General features: G+C 39.6%; 2 protein-coding genes across 2 annotated transcripts; both read right to left on the reverse strand.

Annotated features, from left to right (window-relative positions):
• Window positions 1–918, reverse strand: LOC105464594 (olfactory receptor 4D10). The gene has a single exon (XM_011712605.2). It carries the CDS (start codon window positions 916–918, stop codon window positions 1–3), a length of 918 nt encoding a protein of 305 aa, XP_011710907.2.
• Window positions 919–16,219: 15,301 nt separating this feature from the next.
• LOC105464593 (olfactory receptor family 4 subfamily D member 6) lies at window positions 16,220–17,164 on the reverse strand. Its single transcript, XM_011712604.2, has one exon. The coding sequence runs from the start codon at window positions 17,162–17,164 to the stop codon at window positions 16,220–16,222; it is 945 nt and encodes a 314-aa protein (XP_011710906.2).
• Window positions 17,165–25,411: the final 8,247 nt, after the last annotated feature.

Genomic DNA, 25,411 nt, shown 5'->3' on the forward strand with positions numbered 1-25,411 from the left:
TCAGAGTCTTCTCTTCAGTCTCCTCATGGCTGACTTCATCTCATGGTTTCTCAGAGTGTAGATCAAGGGGTTGAGCAGAGGGGAGATGATAGTGAAGGTGACAGAGATGGCCTTATCTGTGGGGAGGGCAGTGAAGGGCCGGGCATAGACATAGATGCAGGGCACGAAATGCAGGGTCACCACAGTGATGTGGGAGGTGCAGGTAGAGATGGCTTTTCTCCTGCCCTCTCCTGATTGAGACTTGAGTAATGATAATATGACCATGTAGGACACCAGGAGCAGGAAAAACCACAGTGTGGTGAGCAGTCCAGTGTTGGAAATCATTAGTAGCTCAAGTACGAAAATGTCTGTACGGGCCAGTTTGAGGACCTGGGGGACATCACAGTAGAAAGTGTCAAGAACATTGGGTCCACAGAAAGGGAGTGGGAGCAACAGGGAAATCTGCACGATGGAGTGGACAAAGCCCCCGACCCAGGCAGCCACTATGAGCCCAATGCAACGGTCTCTACTCATGATGGTCGCATAATGTAGGGGCTTGGAGATGGCCACATATCGATCCAATGCCATCACTGACAGAGAAAATACATCCACCCCTCCAATAAGGTGGAAGAGAAACATCTGAGTGAAGCAACCATTGAAGGAGATGGTCTTTCTCTCAGACAGAAGGTCCACCAGAACCTTGGGCGCTGTGACGGAGGAGAAGCAGATATCGGCAATAGATAAATTACGGAGCAAAAAATACATGGGCACGTGAAGGCGAGATTCACAGGTGACAGTAACCACGATGAGAAGGTTTCCCAGCAGTGTCGTCACATACACCAAGAGTAGAAAAAGAAATAGGACCAAGCTCGCTTCCCAATTCTGGGTCAGGCCAAGGAAAATAAATTCTTTTACCCTGGTGCAGTTTTTCATCTCCATTGAATCATCCTCTTTATTCTCTTTGGGTTTAAACCATGTCATATGAAAGCACTGGGATATTTATTTTGTTTTCTTCCTAAACACCTAGAATTTAGTGCAGAAACTTCCCATGTGGTTGTAGTTTTTGCAATTTGTTGCATTGTTCACGTTTTCCAGATTACAGTTAGTTTGGTGATAAAATCAAGTTATCATATGCAAAGTCATTCAATAATTCTTCTCCTATAGAACTATTTTGGGAAAGAAAATATATTAAGTAGTGACATAGCGTATTTTAAAATATCAATTACCCAAGTTTAATTTGATGTTTTTGGTACAAAACTCCCAATGTAATAAATCTTTCCTCTCTTTATTCTGCTTTAAGTAAATCTTTTCATCTCTTCTTGTCACTTACATTGCTTTGGAGGTCAAAAGTTCTGGCTTTCTCAAAAGACAGAAGTGAAAGTACTAGTTTTTTTTTTTTTTTATGCTGTGGCTGCTCCTGGTTTATGGTCACTATTATTATTATCAGTTATTTTTTTGCCCTGTACAGGAATACATTTTGATAGGAGCCAACAGAAGTTTTGAAAATCTGAAAGGTGACTTATTTTTTTCCCCAAAGGAAGAATTTCCCTGCTGAGAGAGGCAGTGGGATGTAGTGAAGAGAGCTCTGGACTGGGGAGATTGGAGCACTGGTTTCACTTGGTCCTTATTCTGCCATCAAGTAGCTGAATGACTCGGGCTCTGACCTCTCCACTCTGCCTTGTGTCAGATGGATTCTGCGTGTGTAATATCAGTTGGTGTCAGCAGGGAGGAGTAGCAATCTGAGTCAAGGGAAATATTCACTTGAGAGAAGACAAGATTGAGTGAGGCAACATAGGGAGACCCTATCACTACAAAAAATAAAAAATTAGCCATGTGTGGTGGCACACACCTGTGGTCCCAGCTACTTAGGAAGCTGAAGTGGGAGGATCACTTGAGCCCCGGAAGTCCAGGCTGCAGTGAGCCATGATTGCACCCTGTGCTCCAGCCTGGGTGACAGAGTGAGACCTTGTCTTAGAAAAGAGAAAAGTAGACTGAGTGAGGGTATAGACCCTGGGGTCTGAATGTTAATGCCCAATTTCAGGCTTTGTCAAAAGGTCTAACCTCCTGTCCTGTTTTTCCTTCCCCTTTCCTGTCTTCACCAACAGTAGATCCTGTTTTCACCAACTGCATGTGGCCGGGAGAAAATCAGCTGGAGAGCCTTGATGTCCCTGCAATCTCCATACCCCAAGAGTTAACGTGCCTTCTGAATTATTATTTTATGTATTCCTATAAGGAAGGTTTCTTAAAAAAATTTCTCCCTGCAGATAAAGAAATGATCTTCAGAAAGGTGGGCTCATTTTCTCAAACTCACAGCAGTAGTAAGTGGTGGAACTGAACTTCGGATGTGGTTCTGTTTACCTCCAAAGCTTACAACATGACGTGCGTTGCAACATATGATCATTGTTTAAGCATTCAGTTGATCAGTTATTTTTTCCCATTTACTTTAGGGTAAAGGTGGCAGAAAAACAGTCTCAGAAGCACTGTTTAAAAAAATTATAAAATTTTCAGGTGAGTTTGGATCAGCATAGGTTCAGCCCAATATTCCACACCTCTGCAGCACCTCCGATAAGACTGTGCGGCAGAAATCGATGTCATTGAAATGGAACCCGACTCTTTAATGTTGGATTTGATTACATTCCTGACCCTCCATGTATTAGGCCAGTGAGAAGGCTTTCGTTTAGCCAATGAATCCTTCAGTCCTTTGGCACACATTTTGTAATCCTTATGGTGTGGCTGGGATTCTGCTAGTACTAGCAGTATACATATGACCACAGCAAAGTTCTTACTCTGGAGTAATTTTCGCTCTGATGGAAAATATAAAGATGTAAGTGCATAATCACACATGGGAGATGATGCTGGTACCAATATAGTGCTGTGGAAGCACGGCAGCGCTCTAGCTGGGACTAGTGCGGCAAGCCTTCCTAGAGGAGGGGAAGTTTTCCTTCAATTTAGATGAATTTCCAGCAAACAAAAGCAAGATGTATCATGCAAAGGAAACAGCCTGTAAAATGTCAGTCAGTGGTGAAGAGGATATGCTTGTACAGAGAACACTGGAAAATGCAGTGTGGTTGGCACAGAGGGAGGAAGTGTGGAATGGAAGGAGATTTTTATTAGTAACAGAAACCTCATTAATCAAAGATTTATTATTACATTCAATGGTGCCTAGGTATTGTTTGGTTTGTGAATGAATGGTTTAAGCCTACTGAGCTTCTTGTTCTCCTAATCAAGATAGGAAAGCCTGAAATGTTCATCCATGATGGGTAGGGACAATGTCCTTTGACTTCTCCTTCTTTTTTTTTTTATTTTTTATTTTGAGACGGAGTCTGGCTGTGTCGCCCAGACTGGAGTGCAGTGGCGCGATCCACCTGCCGGGTTCACATCATTCTCCTGCCTCAGCCTCCCAAGTAGCTGGGACTACAGGGGTCTGCCACCACGCCCGGCTAATTTTCTGTATTTTGAATAGAGATGGGGTTTCATTGTGTTAGCCAGGATGGTCTCGATCTCCTGACCTCGTGATCCGCCCGCCTTGGCATCCCAAAGTGCTGGGATTACAGGCGTGAGCCACCGTGCCCGGCCCTTTTGACTTCTTTACTCCTCAACTCTGATCCATGCACTTCTAGTATTACATGGAGTGGCGTGTTCTGGAAAGTGGTGATGAAAGGTTATGGATCTTGCTTGAGTGTTGGGGTGAGAAAAAGACAGTGACCCCCTTCTGGGAGGCAGCTGATACTATACCGTCACGCTTTCTTCTGCTCTATCCCTCTTTGGATCAAAGCTTAGAGGGTGGAGGGATCACACAGCAATGAGAGACATTGTCATCTTTAGAATAATGCCTACGTTTATAAGCTGTCATTGGTCATTTGAAATAAATTTTGTAATTGTTATTACTCGTGCCACCTTATACATAGCCTGTGGACATTTATCATAATCTTCAAATTATACAAATAAGTTGGGCCACATTTCTAAAGTGTTTACAGACCAACAGAAATGGAAAATTTATGCAAATAAGTGAACATGATACATGATAAAAAGTGAGATATGTTGTAAGAGATTTGGGTGGCACAGCACATATGGTAGGAGATATGATCATTTATGGCAGTAACAAAATCCATTGTTTGAGTCATTTGTATATGTGAAGTGGTATAAAAACTTGATTTATTTAATTCTCACCACCACCCGTTAGGTAAGTCTGCACTAGTGTAAATCTTGTCTTTCATATGGAATATAGCATGAACCTTTGTTGGGTGAAGAACGACCGTATGAAATGGAAGGTATAGAAACAAGATGGAAGACACAATATTTTATTTTTTCCCAAAGTTCAGTCATTATAGGTTGAAACTTTGTATTAGGAAAGCATGTGAAAAAGTCTTTCTGAAGGTAAGCATTTGGCAGAAAGCGGTCTGGAAACCCTTTTTGCATTGACCTTAGGCTGAGGTGGCCTCACACATAAGCAATTCAAAGGGTCACAGCGAAGGCATGATGCCTCCTCTCACACCAAATGGATCATGTTTCCAGCATCTCTCTTAACACAATATCAATTTTTCCAATATTTAACACCCACCTTTGTTGTTTCCGTCATTGAGATGATTAAGTCGGAAGCACTTGGTATACCTGGAAAATATTCAAAGTAAAATTAGTCATACATAATCAATAACAACGTCTCAATTTCATTAGGCATAACCTTAATCCTACCTAGAAGTTTGTCTCTACCTAGTTCATTTGATCCCAAAACTCCAACTACAAATTGGATGCTATTAGGTACACTGCATAACAGAAGACTACTGACATTGATTCTTGAAAATCTTGCCTAAAGGTTAAGCCCTTTGCAATGCTAAATATCTCAGTGTCTTTGCTCCACTTTTGGAGAGAAAAGTCAGACTCAAAGAACCACATCTATAAAAGTTCTTCCATTGTGTCCTTGACTTATGTTCAAACCTCTGAGGCTTATGCTTAATTTATGAATTGGAAAGAGAATGTTACTGGACAACAGAGAAGTCAAGTGGCTGATTTTGCTGTTGGTGATGGAGTTTCAATGGGAGTTATTAAAGTGTTGCCAAAGCATACCATGTGTACGTAGACACATCTGGGTACATTTTGGTTGGTGTCCAAATTCTCTAGAGGCAATAGAGGAAACCTATCTCCTTAACCACAGTTTAATAAGAACTTTGTTAATACATGCCAAATGCTATGCCAGAGAGGCTTTGAGTCCAATTTTCACAGCTTGCAAGGCTCAGAGGACATCATCTACCTGTGGGTTCCAACTAGATTGCCAAAAACCTGGGAGAACTGGACCTCAAGTAATTTGTTACCAGTCCAGTTTCTAATTAAACTCAGAATAAATATAGCCCCATGATGCCTTTTTTTGTTTTACACACACACACACACACACACACACACACACACACACACACACACTTACTGTCCATCTCATTTGAGTATGACCATGCTGTTTTAATAAATGTCCATATAAACATACACAACTTAAGTGATATTTGGGGAATATACATTTTCCTGTTTCCAACACTACTTATGTGGACTCTTTCAATTGGGAGACAGATGGGTCAGTGCAAGATAATAAAACTGTTCACATAAATGCAATAATTATTTTAGCCTAACTCAATTTGTTGAAAGGTTTGATTTTCCATAGAATCCACCTCCACTCTTTCCAGAATGACAATGAATTTGAACTTGTGTTTCATTACATTAAACTAGTCTACAAAGAACAGCATGAGACTGAACATACATGCTGAGATAGAAAATGCTTGTTTTTTTTTTTTTTTTTTCCTTACCTTTTTCTGGGTCTCACTAACCTGGTTCTGGAGTAGCAGACTGAATGGACGTTTGTCTCCATCCTCTTCTGTCTCAGTCATCAATGTCTGACTTGAGTCAGAAGCAGCAGATACAAGGAAAGGAAGAGAATCAATTAATAAAAAGAACAAGAATGTACTTTACCCACAAGCTTTATGGTGAATTGTGTCACATGTGTGGAGACTCCTGATTCAGACGTATTAAATGGGCAATGAGTCTGAGAGTGGTTGATGCCTTTCAATGAAGGTGAGGAGAATAATGAATTGGATCCAGACAAATGTGAATCTGTTTTGGAATTTTAGTACTGGGGAATAGAGCTTTAAGATTTTAAATTTAACTGGAAACAAGAATTAATATGTGAATAGGATGCAGTAATGGCATTCATGTGACACAGGGACTTAGTGATTATATAAGCTCTCTGGCATCTGTGATTTATATCAAATACACAGAAAAGTGTAAAAACCTGTTTACACCACAATTACTTCTCAAGAGTCTATTTTATAACCAAGGAACTGAAAGTACGGCAGTGAATAAAACAGACCCAAATCCTGTCCTCACGGAGCTACTATTCTAGTGGGATAGCCCAGGCAATAAATAAAGTAAATCAGTCAAATGTATAGAGTATGTTGGTGGTAAACAGAATAAAAACCACTAGGTAGGCAGTGAGATAGGTGGGAATGGATAGGAACTGAGTTTTACACAAGCGTATTAAGGAGAGAGGCACCATGTTTTTGGAACATCAAAAAGACCAGTGCTTAGCAGATGATGTCAAGATTATACAGAATGAGTAGTCCATTATGAGAATTTTATTTTTATTCTGAGTGAAATTGGAGGGTTTAAATAGGGCACTGACATAATCATACAGGATCATTCTTGCAGCTGTATGAAAGACTGAAGTTTGCACTACAGCCTGGGCAACAAGAGCGAAACTCCGTCTCAAAAAAAAAAAAAAAAAAAGACTGACAAGCATTGGAAACATATACACCTCCCACCAATATATATAGATAGAGAGAACAGAATATATAACAAGATATATATATTAGAACAGAAATAATTTTTTAATGTAGAATAGTCAAGAAAATAAATATATATATTCAAAAAATTTCATTTCTGTTCTAAAAAATCAATTTTATAGAGTTATAGTGAAACTCTTTTGTGTTTGGCTTTTTAAAAAGAGTTTTTGAGATTCATCTGTTTTCTTGAATGTGTTAATTACCCCTAATTATTGTGAATGGTATTCCATTGAATAGATATATCACAATTCATTTGTCCAGTTGACTGTTGATGGGCATTTGAGTTGTTTCTCATTTCTGGTTATTATGAATAAATCTACTCTAAACATACTTGTTCAAGTCTTGTGGACATAGGTTTTTATTTCTCTTCGGTAAATACCTGGAGGTGTTAGGGCACTATATGGTAATGCATGTTCAACTTTATAAGAAACTGCCCAACTGTTTTGAAAAGTGATTGCAGCAATTGACAGATCTACCAGCAGTGTTGCAGTTGCTTCATGTTCTTCCCAACATTTGATATTGTTAGCATCATGAATTTTCATTATTCTCATGGGTATGTGGTAGTATCTCATTGTAGTGTTTTTCTTTTTTCTGACAGGGTCTCACTCTGTCGCTTGGGCTGGAGTGCAGTGGCATGATTTTGGCTCACTGCAACCTCCAACTCCCTGGCTCAAGTGATCCCCCCAACACAGCTTCCCAAGCAGCTGGGACTACAGGCACATGCCACTATGCCCGACTAATTTTTGTATTTTTTTGTAGAGACAGGGTTTCGCCATATTGCCTAGGCTGGTCTTGAACTCCTGGACTCAAGTGATATGCCTGCCTAGACCTCCCAAAGTGTTGGGATTACAGGCGTGAACCACTGCACCTGGCCATGGTGTTAATTTTTATTTTCCTGACTACCAGTGATGTTGCACATTTATAATGTACTTTTCATATAGTTTATTTTGATTTTGTGTTTATTCAAATTTGTTCCTATATTAATTTGTCTTAATTTGAGTTTTAGGATATATTTTGGATACAAGTCCTTTATTAGAAATACGTATTGCAAATAAATCTGCCTAGTCTACAGCTTGTTTTAATTTTCTTGATATATTCTGAAGTACATTAATTTTATTTATTGTTTTTCTGTCACTAAAACTCTTCCTTCCTTCCTTCTTTCCTTCCTTCCTTCTTTCCTTCCTTCCTTCCTTCCTTCCTTCCTTCCTTCCTTCCTTCCTTCTTTCCTTCCTTCCTTCTTTCCTTCCTTCCTTCCTTCCTTCCTTCCTTCCTTCCTTCCTTCCTTCCTTCCTTCCTTCCTTCCTTCCTTCTTTCCTTTCTTCCTTCCTTCCCTTTTTTTTTTTGATGGCGTTTCACTCTTGTCGCCCAGGCTGCAGTGCAGTGGGATTACCTTGGCTCACTGCAACCTCTGCCTTCCAGGTTCAAGTGATTCTTCTGCCTCAGCTTCCCAAGTAGCAGGGATTATAGGCACACGCCACTATGACTGGCTAATTTTTTTTTTTTTTTTTTTGTATTTTTAGTAGAGACAGGGTTTTACCATGCTGGCCAGGCTGGTCTCGAACTCCTGACCTCAGGTGATCCACCTGCCTTGGCCTCCTAAAGTGCTGGGATTACAGGCTTGAGCCACCATGCCTGGCCCAAAAAAGGAGTTTAAACTTTATTTTTTAGGCAGTAAGAAACCATTAAAAAGCTAAAACTCATGTTTCTTTATTCATCAGTTTTTTTTCACTAATTGGGTGCTTATTATGTGTGCATTTCGTGCTGCTCTCTCTGTTGGCCTCTGGCTCTACCAATAAAGAGCCAACAAATACCTCTTTTTTTTTTTTTTTCAGGAAATGGACATATTTAGTTTGTAGCCGTCTATAACTTGCTGAAACTTAGAATTTTTGTTTTTTTGCATTAATTAATTCAACTGTATTTGGGTTTATTTCTGGGTTCTCCACTCTGTTCCACTGGTCTATGTGCTTATTTTTATACCAGTACCACACTGTTTTGGTGACTATGGCCTTATAGTGTAGTTTGAAATCAGGTAGTGTGATGCCTCCAGATTTTGTTCTTTTTGCTTTGTCTTGCTTTGGGTATGCAGGCTCTTTTTTGATTCCATATGAATTTTAGAATTTTTTTTCTAATTTTGTGAAGAATGATGGTGGTATTTTGATGGGGATTGCATTCAATTTGTAGATTGCTTTGGGCAATATGGTCATTTTCACTATGTTGATTCTACCCATCCATCAGCATGGGATGTGTTTCCAATTGTTTGTGTCATCTATGATTTCTTTCAGCAGTGTTTTGTAGTTTTGCCTGCAGAGGACTTTCAACTCCTTGGCTAAGTATATTCCCAAGAATTTTATTTTTTTTGTAGCTATTGTAAAAGGGGTTGAGTTCTTGATTTGATTCTCTGCTTGGTCATTGCTATTGTATAGAAGAGCTACTGATTTGTGTACATTAATCTTATATCCGTAAACTTTGCTGTTTCTTTTATCAGTTCTAGGAGTTTCTGGAGGAGTCTTTAGGGTTTTCAAGGTAAAAGATCATATTGTCAGCAAACAGTGAAAGTTTGACTTCCTCTTTACTGATTTGGATGCCCTTTATTTCTTTCTCTTGTCTGATTGCTCTGGCTAGGACTTCCAGTACTATGTTGAAGAGGAGCGGTGAGAGTGGGCATCCTTGTCTTGTTCCAGTTCTCAGAGGGAATGCTTTCAACTTTTCCCCGTTCAGTATTATGTTGGCTGTGGTTTGGTCATAGATGGCTATTATTACATTAAGGTATGTCCCTCATATGCTGACTTTGCTGAGAGTTTTAATCAGAAAGGGATGCTGGATTTTGTGAAATGTTTTTTTCTGTATCTGTTGAGATGATCATGTGGTTTTTGTTTTTAATTCTGTTTATGTGGTGTATCACATTTATTGAACTGTGTATGTTAAACCATCCCTGCATCCCTGGTATGAAATCCACTTGATCACGGTGGATTATCTTTTTGATATGTTGTTGGATTCGGTTAGCTAGTATTTTGTTAAGGATTTTAGTATCTATATTCATCAAGGATATCGGTCTGTAGTTTTCTTTTTTGGTTGTGTCCTTTCCTGGTTTTGGTATTAGGGTGATGCTGGCTTCATAGAATGAGGTAGGGAGGGTTCCTTCTTTCTCTATCTTGTGGAATACTGTCAAAAGGATTGGTACCAATTCTTCTTTGAATGCCTCGTAGAATTAAGTTGCGAATCTGTCTGGTCCTGGACTTTTTTTGTTGGTAATTTTAAAATTACCATTTCAATCTTGCTGCTTGTTACTGGTATTGGTCTGTTCAGGGTATCTAATTCTTCCTGATTTAAGCTAGGGGGTTGTATTTTTCCAGGAATTTACCCTTCTCTTCTAGGTTTTCTAGTTTATGTGCATAAAGGTGTTCATAGTAGCCTTGAATGATCTTTCGTATTTTGGTTGTGTCAGTTGTAATATCTCCTGTTTCGTTTCTTAGTGAGGTTATTTGGATTTTCTCTCTTCTTTTCTTGGTTAATCTTGCTAATGGTCTATCAATTTTATTTATCTTTTCAAAGAACCAGTAACCTTTTTTTGGTTTTGGATCAATTAAAGAAAAATAAATTTCCTGTTAGCCTCAAGTGACATGTAAGAGACCACACAGCAAGGTAGTGGTGAAGTCAGTTTTTCACTTTCAGCCCAGTACATTTTCCATTCACGACACTTCAATATATATATATTTTTCTGGAGTCTGACACCATAATTTCAATAATTTATAAAATTTATGATGGTGGCAGCATACAAAAGTTAACTCAGGGGAAAATAGCCATACTCAGTGTAAGCATCTGCGTGAGTCATCTGGCACCATATTACAGATAGAAGGTCCCCAGTTCAGTGCACAGCTGGGAGGCATCGTGCTCTGGCTGTGGAAAAACAAGCTTTGGAAGGGTGATAACCTTAAAAAATCGTGTGGATAAACAAACCCAAAACACGCGTTGCCTCTCACATGCTCCAGAGAATGTGACCCTTTGTTTCCTGAGTCTATTTCTTCCACGTGGGCACAGTGAACACCACAGCATGTACTAATGGGGACGGCATTTCATCCCAATGACATATACTGAGCTACCCACTTGGAAAGGCACCAGGACATTGTGCAAAGTTAGCTCTCTTAGGATTCCACTTTCTTTACTTCTCTTGTTCTCTCTTCTCCATCTTCAGTTAAAGCCTCTCATCTATTGTTAGATTATTGCGGGAATTCCCTAACTGGTCTCCTTTTCTTTGTTCTACATTCCTCTTACCTCATTCTCTTTGTTGTTTCCAGAAATGTCTTTATATCCTAAATGAGACCATGTTATTTCTTTGTTTAATTTTTTAAATGGTGCCCTATTGCCTGAAAAATAAAGTTTAAACTCCTTTTTTTTGGATCAGGTGTAGTGGCCTAGGTGGGCAGATCACTTGAGGTCAGGAGTTCGAGACCAGCCTGGTCAACTTGGTGAAACCCAGTCTCTACTAAAAATACGAAAATTTGCTGGGCATGGCGGTGCACACCTACAATCCCAGCTACTCAGGAGGCTGAGGCAGGAGAATTGCTTGAACCAGGGAGGTGGAGGTTGCAGTGAGTTGAGATCGCACCACAGCACTGCAGCCTGGGTGACAGAGTGAGACTCTGTATCAAAAAAACAAAACAAAACAAAACAAAACAAGCACCAAAAAAGCCCCCAAGCTCCTTTTTTTTTTTTTTTTTTTTTTTACATCCAAGACTTTTCTTCGTCTTGGATATTATCTGGTGCCTTGTTTCTTTTGATTCTGGTTTCAGTGGCTCAAATATTATGCAAATTGTTGTTTACCTGTGCTTTTGGGTCTACATTCCTGTTGCTCCCTCTGCCTACCATGTCCTTCCCATTCTCAGAATATCCCAACTATCTGTCTTGACCAATCCTGGTCTTTCAACATTCAGGTTCATGGTATACTCTTTTGAGCACATGTTCCTAACTCCCCTCACCCAGGTCCCTCCTTTGTGTCTCCGCCATTCTCTGCCCTGACACCTATCATGGTTTATAGCATCTAATTTCTTATATGCCTGTCTCTCCATAATTCAGTATAATTTTCCTATTAAGTCTCAAGTTCATCCTGTCTGCTCAATGTTTCATTCACCCTAATGTTGTTAAAGCCTCACCTAGTCTGGGGCACATGTTAGGTGCTTATTAATATTTTTTGTTTTAATGAATAAATCTAGTTGATAAACGCACATCGTGACTTATATGTCCTTGGCCTTTGAGTCTGAGTGAGAAGGATCTTGACAAACACAGGCTAATAAGCTATGTTGCTCATTTTTTTTCTGAGACAGAGTTTCACTCTTGTCACCCAGGCCAGAGGGCAATGGCGCGATCTCAGCTCACTGCAACCTCCGCCTCCCAGGTTCAAGCAATTCTCCTGTCTCATCCTCCCGAGTACCCAAGGTTACAGGTGCACGCCACCACGCCCGGCTAATTTTTGTATTTTTAGTAGAGATGGAGTTTCACCATGTTGGCCAGGCTGGTCTCAAACTCCTGACTTCAGGTGATCCTCCCACCTTGGCCTCCCAAAGTGCTGGGATTACAGGTGTGAGCCGCTGTGCCCAGCCTGTGTTGCTCATATCTTTGACTTGGTTTCAGGGATGCTAGGTAGAGATTCATGTTCTGAGCCAGGCTATGAAAAGATTCTGTGAGTTTGAGAAAACCGCTTTGCCTCTTGTGCCTCAGATCCTCAGTGGTGAAATGCCGCAGGGGTCTATGACAATGCAGTGTGGGATAATGTTAAGAGCTTTGGAGTAGGGCATGCCGGGGTTGGAATTCTGTCTCTTCCTACTTTGTTACCTTGGCAAGTCTTTTAGTTTTCTTTAGTTTACTCCTCTGGAAACTGGGAAGCATAACACTTTGTTAGGTAGCATAAGGAGTAAATGAAGTAGTGTTTGTAAAATACCCGTCATTCAATAGTAGGCATTTAGTTAACTTGGTTCCTTTCTGTTTCTCCTAAAACCGAATCTTTTTAAAAATTAATTAATTTATTTTTTATTATACTTTAAGTTCTAGGGTACGTGTGCACAACATGCAGGTTTGTTACATATGTATACATGTGCCATGTTGGTGTGCTGCACCCATTAGCTCATCATTTACATTAGGTATATCTCCTAATGCTATCCCTCCCCCATCCCCCCACCCCATGACAGGCCCCGGTGTGTCATGTTCCCCTTCCTGTGTCCAAGTGTTCTCATTGTTCAATTCCCACCTTTGAGTGAGAACATGTTGTGTTTGGACTTCTGTTCTTGCAATAGCTAAAACTGAATCCTGCCTAACATGAAAGGTTATTCATGAAGACATTTGCAAAATGTAAAATGCTATTCTGTGAAAGGACAGCTTCTCTTTGAATCAGCTTGCTTAGTTTTGTTTCAGTGAACATGTGTGAATTGACTGAGCGGAGCCAAGTCTTCAGCACTGGGTGAATGGGTTTGGGAATAAGGCTGTCTCCGAATCAAAGAGAAACGACACCCAGTGAGCCATGGGCAAAGTATGCATATGGAGCTGCCTTTGAAACCTTCACTGTTGTTAAGGGAATTTGAGGTTAAGGTCATGTCTTTGTAAGTAAGCACCTATTTTGTAGAAAGAGCTTCATGATCCTCATGGGCAAACCCTAAACTGAAACAAAATCTGCTCCTTTCTTTTTCTTATTTCATTTTATTTTACTTTTATTTTTGGAGACAGAGTCTCATTCTGCTGCCCAGGCTGGAGTTCAGTGGTGTGATCTCTGCTCATTGCAATCTCAGGCTCCCAGGTTCAAGCAATTCTCATGCTTCAGCCTCCTGAGTAGCTGGGACTACAGGGGTGCACCACCACGCTTGGCTAATTTTTTGTGTTTTTAGTAGAGATGGGATTTCACTATGTTGGCCAGGCTGGTCTTGAACACTCAACTGAATTCAGGCAATCTGCTCATCTCAGGTTCCCAAAGGATCACAGATGTGAGCCACCGCCTGGTCTATTCTTTCCATCAAATACAAACTGCCTTCTCTTTTATTATGCTGACCTTATTGCTGTGGTTCCTTTTTATGAAAATATTACTTATTTCCCAATATTTAACATCCATTTTTTTTAGTTTCCTGTTGCTAAAGTTTTCAACTATTTTTGCCATATCTTATATACTTGATGCGTTTTTCCTGCTCATCATATTCATGCATAATCCATAATATCTCACACTCTGACAGTTCAATATTCTTACCTAAATCCTTCAGTGTCCAAATATGAATTTACACCATCTGAGACTGGGTAGCTGGGCCTCAGCATATACAATCGTGGGGAAATATAGCGCTTGAAGGTAAAGTCCTTCTGAAAATAAATCATACCAGATTTCAATGTCTTCTCTTCAGCCTTCATGTTGGAAAGAGCCGACTAAGAGAGTTACATCATTGTTGGCTCTTCTCCTTGGCTCAAAATGTCCTTGCTATGTGCACTAATGTCTCAGGCTCAGGCCTAATATGAGAATTAGCAAAGGAAATTTTATTGGATGTGAGTGTGGAAATAGAATGGGCATCCTTCTGGTAGTGTCAGAGTTCCAGAGGGAGTTATTAAACAGTTTCCAAGTTATTACTGCAAGCAAATCCACACATATGCACACACACACACACACACAGACAGACACGCACAAGGATGCCCATGTTTCTCTGCTTTCCAAATTCTTTCAAGGCCCCAGAACGCATGGACATGAATCTACCTCTCCTGTGATTCTCTGAGTTTTGGGGAAATATTGGTCTCTGGAAACATCTAATGTCATATAATCATTCATACTCAGTGAGAGCCTGACATGTCCAAAGAGACAATTCATTCTCAGGGGAGCAACAAAACTTACTTATTACAGTGAGGTATGGCCCTTCAAAAGGCCTCAGTACACATAAATATATACAGTATATTTTTGGTATTGAATTTCCTCATAAAGGAGCAATTAGGAAAAACAGCTAATAAAGCTCCCTGAGGGGGCTAATAATTTTTTTTTGTGTGTGTGGAAACAAGGTCCTGCTGTGTTGTCCAAGCTGGTCTCCAACTCCTGGGTTCAAATGATCCTCCTGCCATGAGTAGCTGCGACTCTAGGCCCTTGGGCCTGCACGGTGAGCTGATGCAGGGTCTTGGCTCATTATCTCGGTCTTGTAGGACTCAGGGAGGATCACAGATGTATGCCAACTACTAGGATCTTCGTGGCCAAATATTAATGCATTATAACATTTCGGTACCTTGCAAAACTTTTTTCAATGTGTTGCAATTTCTTGAGCTTCCTTACTTCTCTTGGATAATTTTTGAATGACTGTTGAAGGCCGAAGGGTGGATTTGAGATGAGTATAGAGGAAGAAGGAGGATTCATTGTCTTTACATATCTACTCTCTTGGAATCCTTCCCTTGAGAGACAGGTGGATTCTAACACAGACCCAGTGGCTATTCCCAAATGACCCTGAATACAATGTGTTTCTTTTCTCTCCTGGAACAAAAAGTGGGCCATGGGCCATGAAGGCATAAAATGTATTTATTAGACAGGTTTTGTTTTCTTGAACCACCATGATTTGTCTTGAATTGCCTACCCATACATAAACAAAAACTGTGGTTTTATTCCAGTCACAAAATCCCCGAGGGTGAAATGTAAAGAGTGTATAAAGAAGAAAAGGAAGTTCAGGTTAACATAAAGAAATTGTCTCTGCGCATATATGTACCCAAACTGTACAAGCATCTTTTTAATTTCAGTTCGTAAATCAGTAGACTAGACCTGAGAACAGGAAATACTTGGTCCATGTATAAATTTGTCCATGTACATATTTGACTTACAATTTAAAATATTCCTCCCATTTTCACTAATTGGTGAAATATACTTAAAATTCTGTACTTAAAATATAAAATCAAGTGATTTTAATAATTGACTGGATATAGCAGAGTCACCACAGAAAGCATATATGAAATAAATGTGTCTATATTCTGCATATATGCACATTTAGGAAGAGAGGGATAGGTAATAGGGAAAGTTGATTGAATACCTGATTAATGCCAGGAGCAGTACTAACCTTCACAACTATCATCCTCACTGCATTGATCACATTTCGTTCTTTTGACAACCTTGTGAGCAAGTAATGATATTTCCGTATTACGGGTGCTAAAAGTGAGATAAGTGTTGGTATGAGTCACAGATAACACCAAAAAGCATTTAGGGTATTGCTTTCAACCTTATACCCCCTTCTTCTCCTGAGTCCACAAACTCGATAGCTCACATTGTTTAATCTCATTTCTTCTTTTTGTTTGTATACTCTCGCTAATAGAATCGAGTGGCTATGAAGATATACAATGAAGTGGTGGAAGAAGAGCTAGCTACCTGTTACTCTTAGGTTAGCATTTTGAGAAAACTAGATCAGATGGACTTCCACTCTCCATCTGACTGCTCACCCCCATTTTCTGCTCTTGGAAGGCCCAAGTCTCCTCTGCAGCCTCTGCATGGCTGACTTCATCTCTTGATTACTCAGGGAATAGATTAAGGGGTTCAGCATGGGGGTAATGATCGTGTTATTAACGGATACGGTTGTGTCCATGGGCAGTGTCATGAAGGGCCGGCAGTAGATGTAAACGCAAGGCACGAAGTGAAGAGTCACCACCAGGATGTGGGAAGTGCACGTGGAGAGGGCCTTGTTCCGCCCCTTCCCAGAGTGGGATCTCAGCGTCACCAGAATGACCGTGTAGGAGCCCAGGAGCAGCAGGAATGAGAGCAGGGTCACCAGTCCATTGTTAGAGATCATGAGAAGCTCCAAAGCAAAGGTGTCAGTGCAGGCCAGTTTTACCACCTGGGGCACATCACAGTAGAAGGCATCCAGCGTGTTGGGGCCACAGAAGGGGAGTGGAAGCATCAGAAATACCTGGAAGATTGAATGCAAACCACCACCCACCCAAGATGCCACCACCAAGGCCACCCACACCTCTTTCCTCATCATGTTCACATAGTGCAGGGGCTTGGCGATTGCAAGGTATCTGTCATAGGCCATCACAGAGAGGAAAAATATATCTGCCCCACCAGCAAAGTGGAAGAAAAAGATCTGTGCCATGCAGCCATTGTAGGAGATGGTTTTCCTCTCTGATAAAAGATCCACCAGGAACTTGGGGACGGTGATAGATGAAAAAATGATGTCCAGGACTGATTTGTTCCGCAGGAGAAAGTACATAGGAGTGTGCAGGCGGGACTCAGAGGTGACAGTGACCACAATGAGTGCATTTCCCAGGACGGTTGCTACATACACAGCAAAGAAGACCACAAACAAGAAAAACTCCAGCTCTTGGGAACGAGTAAGTTCCAGGAAGAAAAACTCCTTTACATTAGTGTGGTTGATCTGGTCCATGACGGGGATGACTGTCTTCCACGTCCTACCCTGGGTGAAGATATATTAGAACTTGGATTATGGTGACATGAGGTGGCAAAATCATTGATCACATACTGCTCTCAAGCATCGAGGTCATCATGACTACACAGAAAAACTGGGCTAGCCTTCCCTTTGTGGTCTGGAAATTCTTCTTTCATACGGTTCTTCTTTCTTATTGTAAATATCCTGGGTTGACAGGGAAAAACCATCACATGTCTCTATCCTCACTCTGACCAGAGAGAGATGGATGGACTGTGGCCATTTGCCTATGCTTTACCAAGGGCTTTCACCTGCAATAGCTCATCTTGATTTCGATTCTCATGAAGTTTCTGAAGAGTCTTTAGAACGACTATCTACATTTTATATATGGGGAAACTGAAGCTTTAGAGCAGTGAATGACTTACTCACATCTGCATAGTTGCAAAATTAGTGAATTGTAAATCGAGGATTCAAATCCAAATCATTCTCCTGACTTGAGAAAGATTCCCTCCTTGACCAAATGTTGCTTAGGCTCCTCTGAGCCCTTTTCTTGACTATGACTCAATCTTGACCTTCTGTGTCTGTCTTTGCTGAGCCCAGTTTTAACAGGAATCTTGCCAAGTCAGTTTAATGAGAATTTCCCACCCTTGAAATCTAATCAAATTCCTCACCCGTTACCCTTTTATGTATTTATTATTTTTAATCTCATCCCTCACCCTCGATATCTAAGTCCTTGTGTCTAAGTTCTTGGCCAGTCTTTAGCAAGAATTCTTTTATGCTAGTTTAGCAAGAACCATCCTACCTTTGATATCACTTCTTAGTAATTTCCAATCCACTGACCTCCCTCACTCTGCTCATTGCTTATAAATCTTCACTTGTCTTTGCTATATTTTAAGTTGAGTTCAATCTTTTTCTTCTATTGCAAGAGTTTTAAATGAAATCTATATTCCTGTCTTTAATAATTGTCTGGTGAATAATTTTTCTTTAACATGACAGTCTCCAGGGATTTTTCCACTGTACCACTCTGAGAAATCAAAGAGTCTGGGGCTTACTTTGGCTTACGAGAATTCTAGTGTGTATGTAAGGCTTAAACAGTTTATTAAGTAGCCTGTCTACCTATTCCTCATCTCATCCCTTATAAAAAGAGAAGAGTCAGGCCCTCATAATTACTCCTCTTTGGCACTCTGGGAAGCCTGGACCTTGCTATTGACACACAGGGCTCTTGGTAGAGTATAGAGCTACAATCATTGTTAAGGGCATGTTTTAGTATCACAGAAAAACTGATCATTAGAGCATCACAGGACTTCAGAGATAAATTAGTCTAATGCTTCTTACTTCAGGAGTGACTAGAGAAGGACATTTTTTTTTTTTTCAGAATCAGAGTTTGAATTGGTGAAAGATAGAGAGCTATAACCAGGTTTATTGACTCAAATTCTAGGGATATTCTACTATTGCTATATAATAGCAATTTACTATATTAATATTGCTTTTCCCCAAATCAGATATTCAGTCATGTGAGGACAAACTTCTTTTGGTAAGAATATCTGTGTGAACCAGGTGCCGTGGCTAATGCCTGTAATCCCAGCACTTTGGGAGGTCGAGGCGGGCAGATTGCTTGAGATCAGGAGTTTGAGACCAGCCGGGGCAATAGTGAGACCCCATCTTATCAACAACAACAAATTAAAAAAAATAAATTAGCCAGGCATGGTGGTGTGCACATGAGCTACTCAGGAGGCTGAAGTAGGGGGATCGCTTGAGCCCAGGAATTCAAGGCTGCAGTGTGCTATGATTGTGCCATTGTACTCCAGCCCTGGTGACAGAGCAAGTTCCTGTCTCTACAAAACAATAACCCTGCCCCCAAACCATTTGATACAGCAGGCCTGTGAAACAAAGAATATCTGTATGTCCCAAGGACTCATATTCTAGATAATTTTTAAAAATTTAAGGAGCCGGGCACACTGGCTCACGCCTGTAATCCCAGCACTTGGGGAGGCTGAGGTGGGCGGATCACGAGGTCAGGAGATTGAGACCATCCTAACACAGTGAAACCCCGTCTGTACTAAAAATACAAAAAATTAGCCAGGCATGGTGGTGGGCGCCTGTAGTCCCAGCTACTCGGGAGGCTGAGGCAGGAGAATGGCGTGAACCCAGGAAGCAAAGCATGCAGTGAGCCAAGATTGCACCACTGCACTCCAACCTGGGCGACAGAGTGAGACTTTGCCTCAAAAAAAAAAAAAAAAAAAAAAAAAAAAAAAAATTGAGATGACCAAAATCTAATTCAACAATAAAAAGTAGGCAATTGGCATTTGAAAAAACATAATTATGTCTGAAAAAATATAGGATAAGAAAGAAAACAGTATACCAGATGAACAAAGGATAGAGCACTTTCCCTGAAATAAAAGCAAAAGAAAGTGTTCCATAAGCAACATAGTTCTTAATTTTTCTTATTTCAGTTCTCTTACAGTTGAGTGTATTTTATAGTTTAGTTTGTGGGGTTAGAACATACAGAAGTCCTCTTAAACAAAAATCTTGTTATCTTGTTAGATCCCTGATGTTTCCACCATTAGAATAATTTCATTCCTGTGGAAGTGAGTTGCCGCTTTCATTTTTGTTTATTTATTTTTAATTAAAAAACTTTTTACAATCTTTTAAAAATTGCACATATTTAAGGTATACAGCCCAAAAGAAATCTTACTTTAATATGCTAGCCTCCAGTAACATACTAACTGGTACAATGTATTTGGAATTACGTCATTTCCTTTTATTAGAGTGTCTACAAGGAAAAGCATCCATCTTTGGATTGTACTCAGGGCAGGATCTATTTAGTTCTTCACAGGAGATTCCAAAGAAGACATTTATCCTAGATGAAAGTGCAAGGCAGAGCTCCTGTGGGACATCAGTGTGCATTCTTTTCTGAGGCAATAAGAATTGTGTAACTGACTGTGTATCTGTGTGTGTGTGTGTGTGTGTGTGTGTGTGTGTTTTAACACAGAGTCTTTCTCTGTTGCCCAGGCTGGAGTGCAGTGGTGCAATCTTGGCTGACTGCAACCTCCGCCTCCCAGTTCAAGCCATTCTCCTACTTCATCCTCCCGAGTAGCTGGGATTGCAGGCAGGAGCCACCATGCCCGGCTAATTTCTGTATTTTTAGTAGAGACGGGGTTTTGCAATGTTGGCTGGGCTGGTCTGGAACTCCTGAACTCAGGTGATCTACCCACTTCAGCCTCCCAAAGTGCTGGGATTACAGGCGTGAGCCACCGCGCCAGGCCCTGACTATGTATTTTTGTTTTGGCTTTCATACATTCAAAAACATATGTGTGACTTAATTTCCTACTCTATCATTTTTCACATGTAGCCTCTTAACAGTTCCTTACGTACATTCTATTGTTTTACTGTATGTAGTTCTTTGTTGTTGCTGCAAGGTCTCCCTGATCCCCTGTGGAATGTGATGGGAAATACATCGGTGACTAAGGTAGAGACAGGTTTTCATAGGTATGTGGGAGTCAGGCAAGTGAAGAATAAGCATCAGTCATGATGGCTAAAACGGAATGAGACACCAGCCAGGAGAGCACAGCAGTTTGGGATTCAGGACTTAAGATAGATAGTATGGAAACCAGGGTGAGTGCGAGGCATTGTGAGTCAGGCTTGTAGAATGTACAGGAAGTGAGGGGCTACAAAAGTCATACCTTGATCTCTTCAGTTGCCTAGTCAGTCCCTGATTAGTCTTTTTGAATAATCCTGCACTCAACATTTTGTAAATGCATTTTCATGTGCATCTATGATTTCTTTTAAAGATACATTTCCAGAAATGAACTTATTAGGTCAAATGGCACGTTCGTTTTCTAATTTTAACTGATGATAAAGGTATTGTAAAGAGCTGCCGCACAGCACAAGAAACGATCAACAGAGTAAACAGACAACCTGTAGAATGGAAGAAAATTTTTTGCAAACTATGCATCCAACAAAGGTCTAATATCCAGCATCTATAAGGAACTTAAATAAATTTACAAGAAAAAAACCGAACAACTCCGTAAAAAAGGAGGCAAGGGATGTGAACAGACACTTTTCAAAAGAGGAAATACATGCAGCCAATGATCATATGAAAAAAAGCTAAACATTACTGATCATTACAGAAATGCAAATCAAAATTACAATGAGATACCATCTAATACCAGTCAGAATGGCTACTATTAAAAAGTCAAAAAATAACAGATGCTGGCAAGGTTGTGGAGAAAAAGTATGCTTATACACTGTTGGTGGGAATGTAAATTAGTTCAGCCATTGTGGAAGACAGTGTGGAGATTTCTCAAAGATCTAAAGACAGAAATACCATTCCATCCAGCAATTCTACTACTACATATACACCCAAAGAAATATAAATCATTGTATTATAAAGACATGCATGTGTATGTTCATTGCAACACTATTCACAATAGCAAAGATATGGAATCAACCTAAATGCCCATCAATAATAGATTGAGTAAAGAAAATGTGGTACACATACATTATGGAATACTATGCAGCTATAAAAAAGAATGAGATCACGTCCTTTGCAGAGACATGGGTGGAACTGGAGGCCATTACCCTTAGCAAACTAACGCAGGCACAGAAAACCAAATACCGCATGTTTTCACTTGTAAGTGGGAGCTAAATGATGAGAACGCATGAACACATAAAGGGGAACAACACTTACTGGTGCTTTTTGGAGAGTGGAGGGTGGGAGGAGAGAGACCATCAGGAAAAATAACTAGTGGATACCAGGCTTAACATTTTGGTGATGAAGTAATCTGTACAACAACCCCCGTGACACAAGTTTACCTATGTAACAAAGCTGCACTTACATCCCTGAACTTAAAATAAAAGTGAAAAAAAAAATTAAAAAAGAAAAATGAAAAAAAGAAATAGAATGGGTGTGGTGGCTCACGCCTTTAATCCCAGTAATTTGGGAGGTGGAGGTGGCCAGATTACTTGAGGCCAGGAGTTCCAGACCAGCCTGGATTACATGGAGAAACTTCTCTACAAAAAATATTAGCTGGGCCTGGTGGTGTGTGCTGTAGTCCCAGATACGCAGGAGGCTGAACTGGGCACATCAAATTTCCTGGGACATCGAAGCTCTGTAGTGAACTGTGATTGCGCCACTGCACTCCAGTCTGAGTGATGGAGGAAGAACCTGTCTCCAAAGAAAAAACAAAAAACAAAACAAAACAAAAAACACAGCCCAATTCTAATTGTGTTTGAATGTTTAATGTCTTTTCTTTTTATAGATAGATACTGTGAGCTGAAATAAATTGTAACACTCTTTAACTTCTCATAGAAATGGAAGACAAGAAGATTTTGTCACCTTAATAATATAAATACCAAAAAAAGCAATTAAAATATTAGAATAAAACTTACATAAATGTTTTCATAATTTTTGGAGTAGGGGAGCATTATGCCAATAATAATTATATTTGACTAAGTAAAAATATAAAGCTTTTACATTTTAAAAGCATTATAAATAAGCTTAAAACTAAATATAAATAAAAAACTTGGGAAAATATCTAAAAAAAATAAAACAAGCGTAAACATCTTTGATATATAAAGAGCTCTTATAAATCTGTAAGACACAGACATTTTGATACTTTAAAACAAAAATGAGTCGTGATTCACAGAAAAATACAGTTGGTTAGCCCACATGTGAAAAGACAATCAATCAACTATTGATCAAATAAATATATTGGGAGGCCAAGGAGGGAGGATATCTTGAGCTCACAAGTTTGAGACCAGCCTGGGCAACATAGGAAGATCCTGTCTCTATTAAAAAAGGGAAAGAAAGAAAGAAAAAGGAAATACAAATTAAATTGCAATGAGGTATCATTTCTCATCTAGAAGATTAGCCAATGTTGAATAGTCCACTGTTGGCATAGATGTGGAGAAAGTGACACCTTTATATGGTTAATAGGAGTGCACACATGGGCAACATTTCTGGGGTCATTCTGGAAATATGTTGTCAAAATGTAAAATGTACAAACACCGTGACTCAAAATTTCTACTTTAGGAATTTATGCTAAAGAGTTAATAAACCAAATGCTTAATGTCCTAAATATAAGCAAAGTTCATCTCAGTGCTGTTTCAAATAGCAGAAATTAGAATTTAAGTTAGCGTCCGATACAGAAAATTTGTTCAATAAATACGGCACAATAGTACAATTAAGTATTTGCAGACATTCGAAGTGATAACGTAGAATTGTACTCTTAAACATGGAGAGACTTCTTTTTAGTGACAGATTAAAACACTGAATATGTCACATGATGTTATTTTTGGGAAAAATATTTACATGGCTAGAAGTTTGAAAAGATGTATTAATAAATGACAACAGTAGTAGCCATTATCTGTTGATAATTGGATTTTGGTGTTTTTATTTTAAAAAGACATTCTGTTGTGTCTAACTAAAAAAATGATTTTAAATGGCTTCTGATTTTGAAAATCAGAAAAACTACTATACCTATTTACAATTCGAAGAAAAAAGTTCTCCGTTAATTTGAGCTCTGATATTATGTATCTTGTATTTTTCTTTTTTTGTTTGTTTTTAAAATTGTTCTCAGAAGCTGACTTATTTCAGAAAAGGGTGTGTGGGAAAGATAGCTCTAATTTTTCTTTGGGTGTGTTATGGCTCCATGAGGCATTGGCTGGAGGCACCTAGAGGAGAACCTGGGACCAGCCAACTCAGGTCTCTGGGAACTGAGATCAAATCTACTTATTGTTGACTTCTCTTTCAGATTAATATTATTCCATAATATTATTATTCTGGCCAATCACCTTAGAAGGTTCTGGACTATCAGGTTCAATGTCAGCTCAGGGTCAAATGATAGCCTTTCTGTTTTGTAACCTCAAGGTTGCATTATTGAATGTAGAATTAGCTTGTTCAGAAGAGCACAGCCTTCGAAGCCAGGTTCCAGTATTTTAAACTGTGGCTCTTGTGACCTGGAGCAAGTTAACCTTTATGAACCCTGGGATCTTATTCCATGAAATGGGGAACATACACCTTACTTTGCATAGTGAGGTTTGCTTGTCATAATCTAGCACTTTTCACTCCTTGCCTTTATGGGTCTACGTGTGTCTGCCTTTTCCTCCAAATGTAAACTCCCTGAAGGCAAGGATTTGTCACCATTGTATCCCCAGCTCCTACCTGGCACATAGCAGTTATTCAATAATTCTTTTTGAAGATGAATGAACAAATGGGTGTCCAGCTCCTGATGTGCAGTAGTTCCCCAACAGTATTTGTTTTCCTTTAGGCCATTTTCAGCCTCATCTTACATCCCTATTCACTTATGTTGCTGTATAAGTCAATTAAACGGCTTAATGCATATGAGAGAATATCGTAAACTTCAAAGCATTATACAAATGTAGGGTATTAATACTATCATAATCCTAATATCATTATATAGTTTTCTTTCTGCTGCCATCTAACTTTTAATCACCTTTTAAGAAAGAGATCACACCAGTATTTTTTTTTTTTTTAACACATTGTAGGGGCTTAGTAATGTTTATGGAATGAGTTTTATTTTTTGAAAAATTACCTTATTTGAATGTGTCTTAAGAAGCCCAGTATTTTAGGTTAGAGGCAGGAGATCTTAATCGGCCCGAAACTTTTAGTTCAAGATGACATATCCTTCCAGAATTGCAAATGGACATTTTGCCTTTCAGAGACACTATCAAAATCCTAAGGTTGTAGGTATGCAAAATTTTCAGGATGCCGTCACCTACCTTTGCAAAGTGAGCCTGACAAGTTCCCCATCATCACTGCTCTGCCCTTCTTCACCCAAGCACAGGAAGAGTTTACACTGTTCCTAACTGACGCTGAATTAGAAGTCTACTATAATAATTAGCGTAGGGAATAATGTTGGATATTTGTAGGAAATACAATTTTCAATGGAGACGTGGGCAGTTGCAGATGCAATGGGAGTTATTAAAAAGTCACTAAGCAACACGTATGCATGTTTTTTCTCTCCTTTACACACACACACACACACACACACATCATTATGATAGCACATCTAATAAGGAGGTGATGAAACTGTGTACAGGGAAGTCTGAGGAATCTCTAAAGGCCCTTCTCTAAATTATAACAACATCAATGTGATGCAAAGTCCTTGTATGATAACACAGCAATTTCATCAACAATATTATAGTTCAAGAGTCTATTTCTTGTGACAGTGGTTACAATTTGGGTCACATAATTGATTTTCTTCAAACAGATCAATTACAGTG

The sequence above is a fragment of the Macaca nemestrina genome, chromosome 12 (genome assembly GCF_043159975.1).
Source record: "Macaca nemestrina isolate mMacNem1 chromosome 12, mMacNem.hap1, whole genome shotgun sequence".
In the NCBI taxonomy this organism is placed as follows: domain Eukaryota; kingdom Metazoa; phylum Chordata; class Mammalia; order Primates; family Cercopithecidae; genus Macaca; species Macaca nemestrina.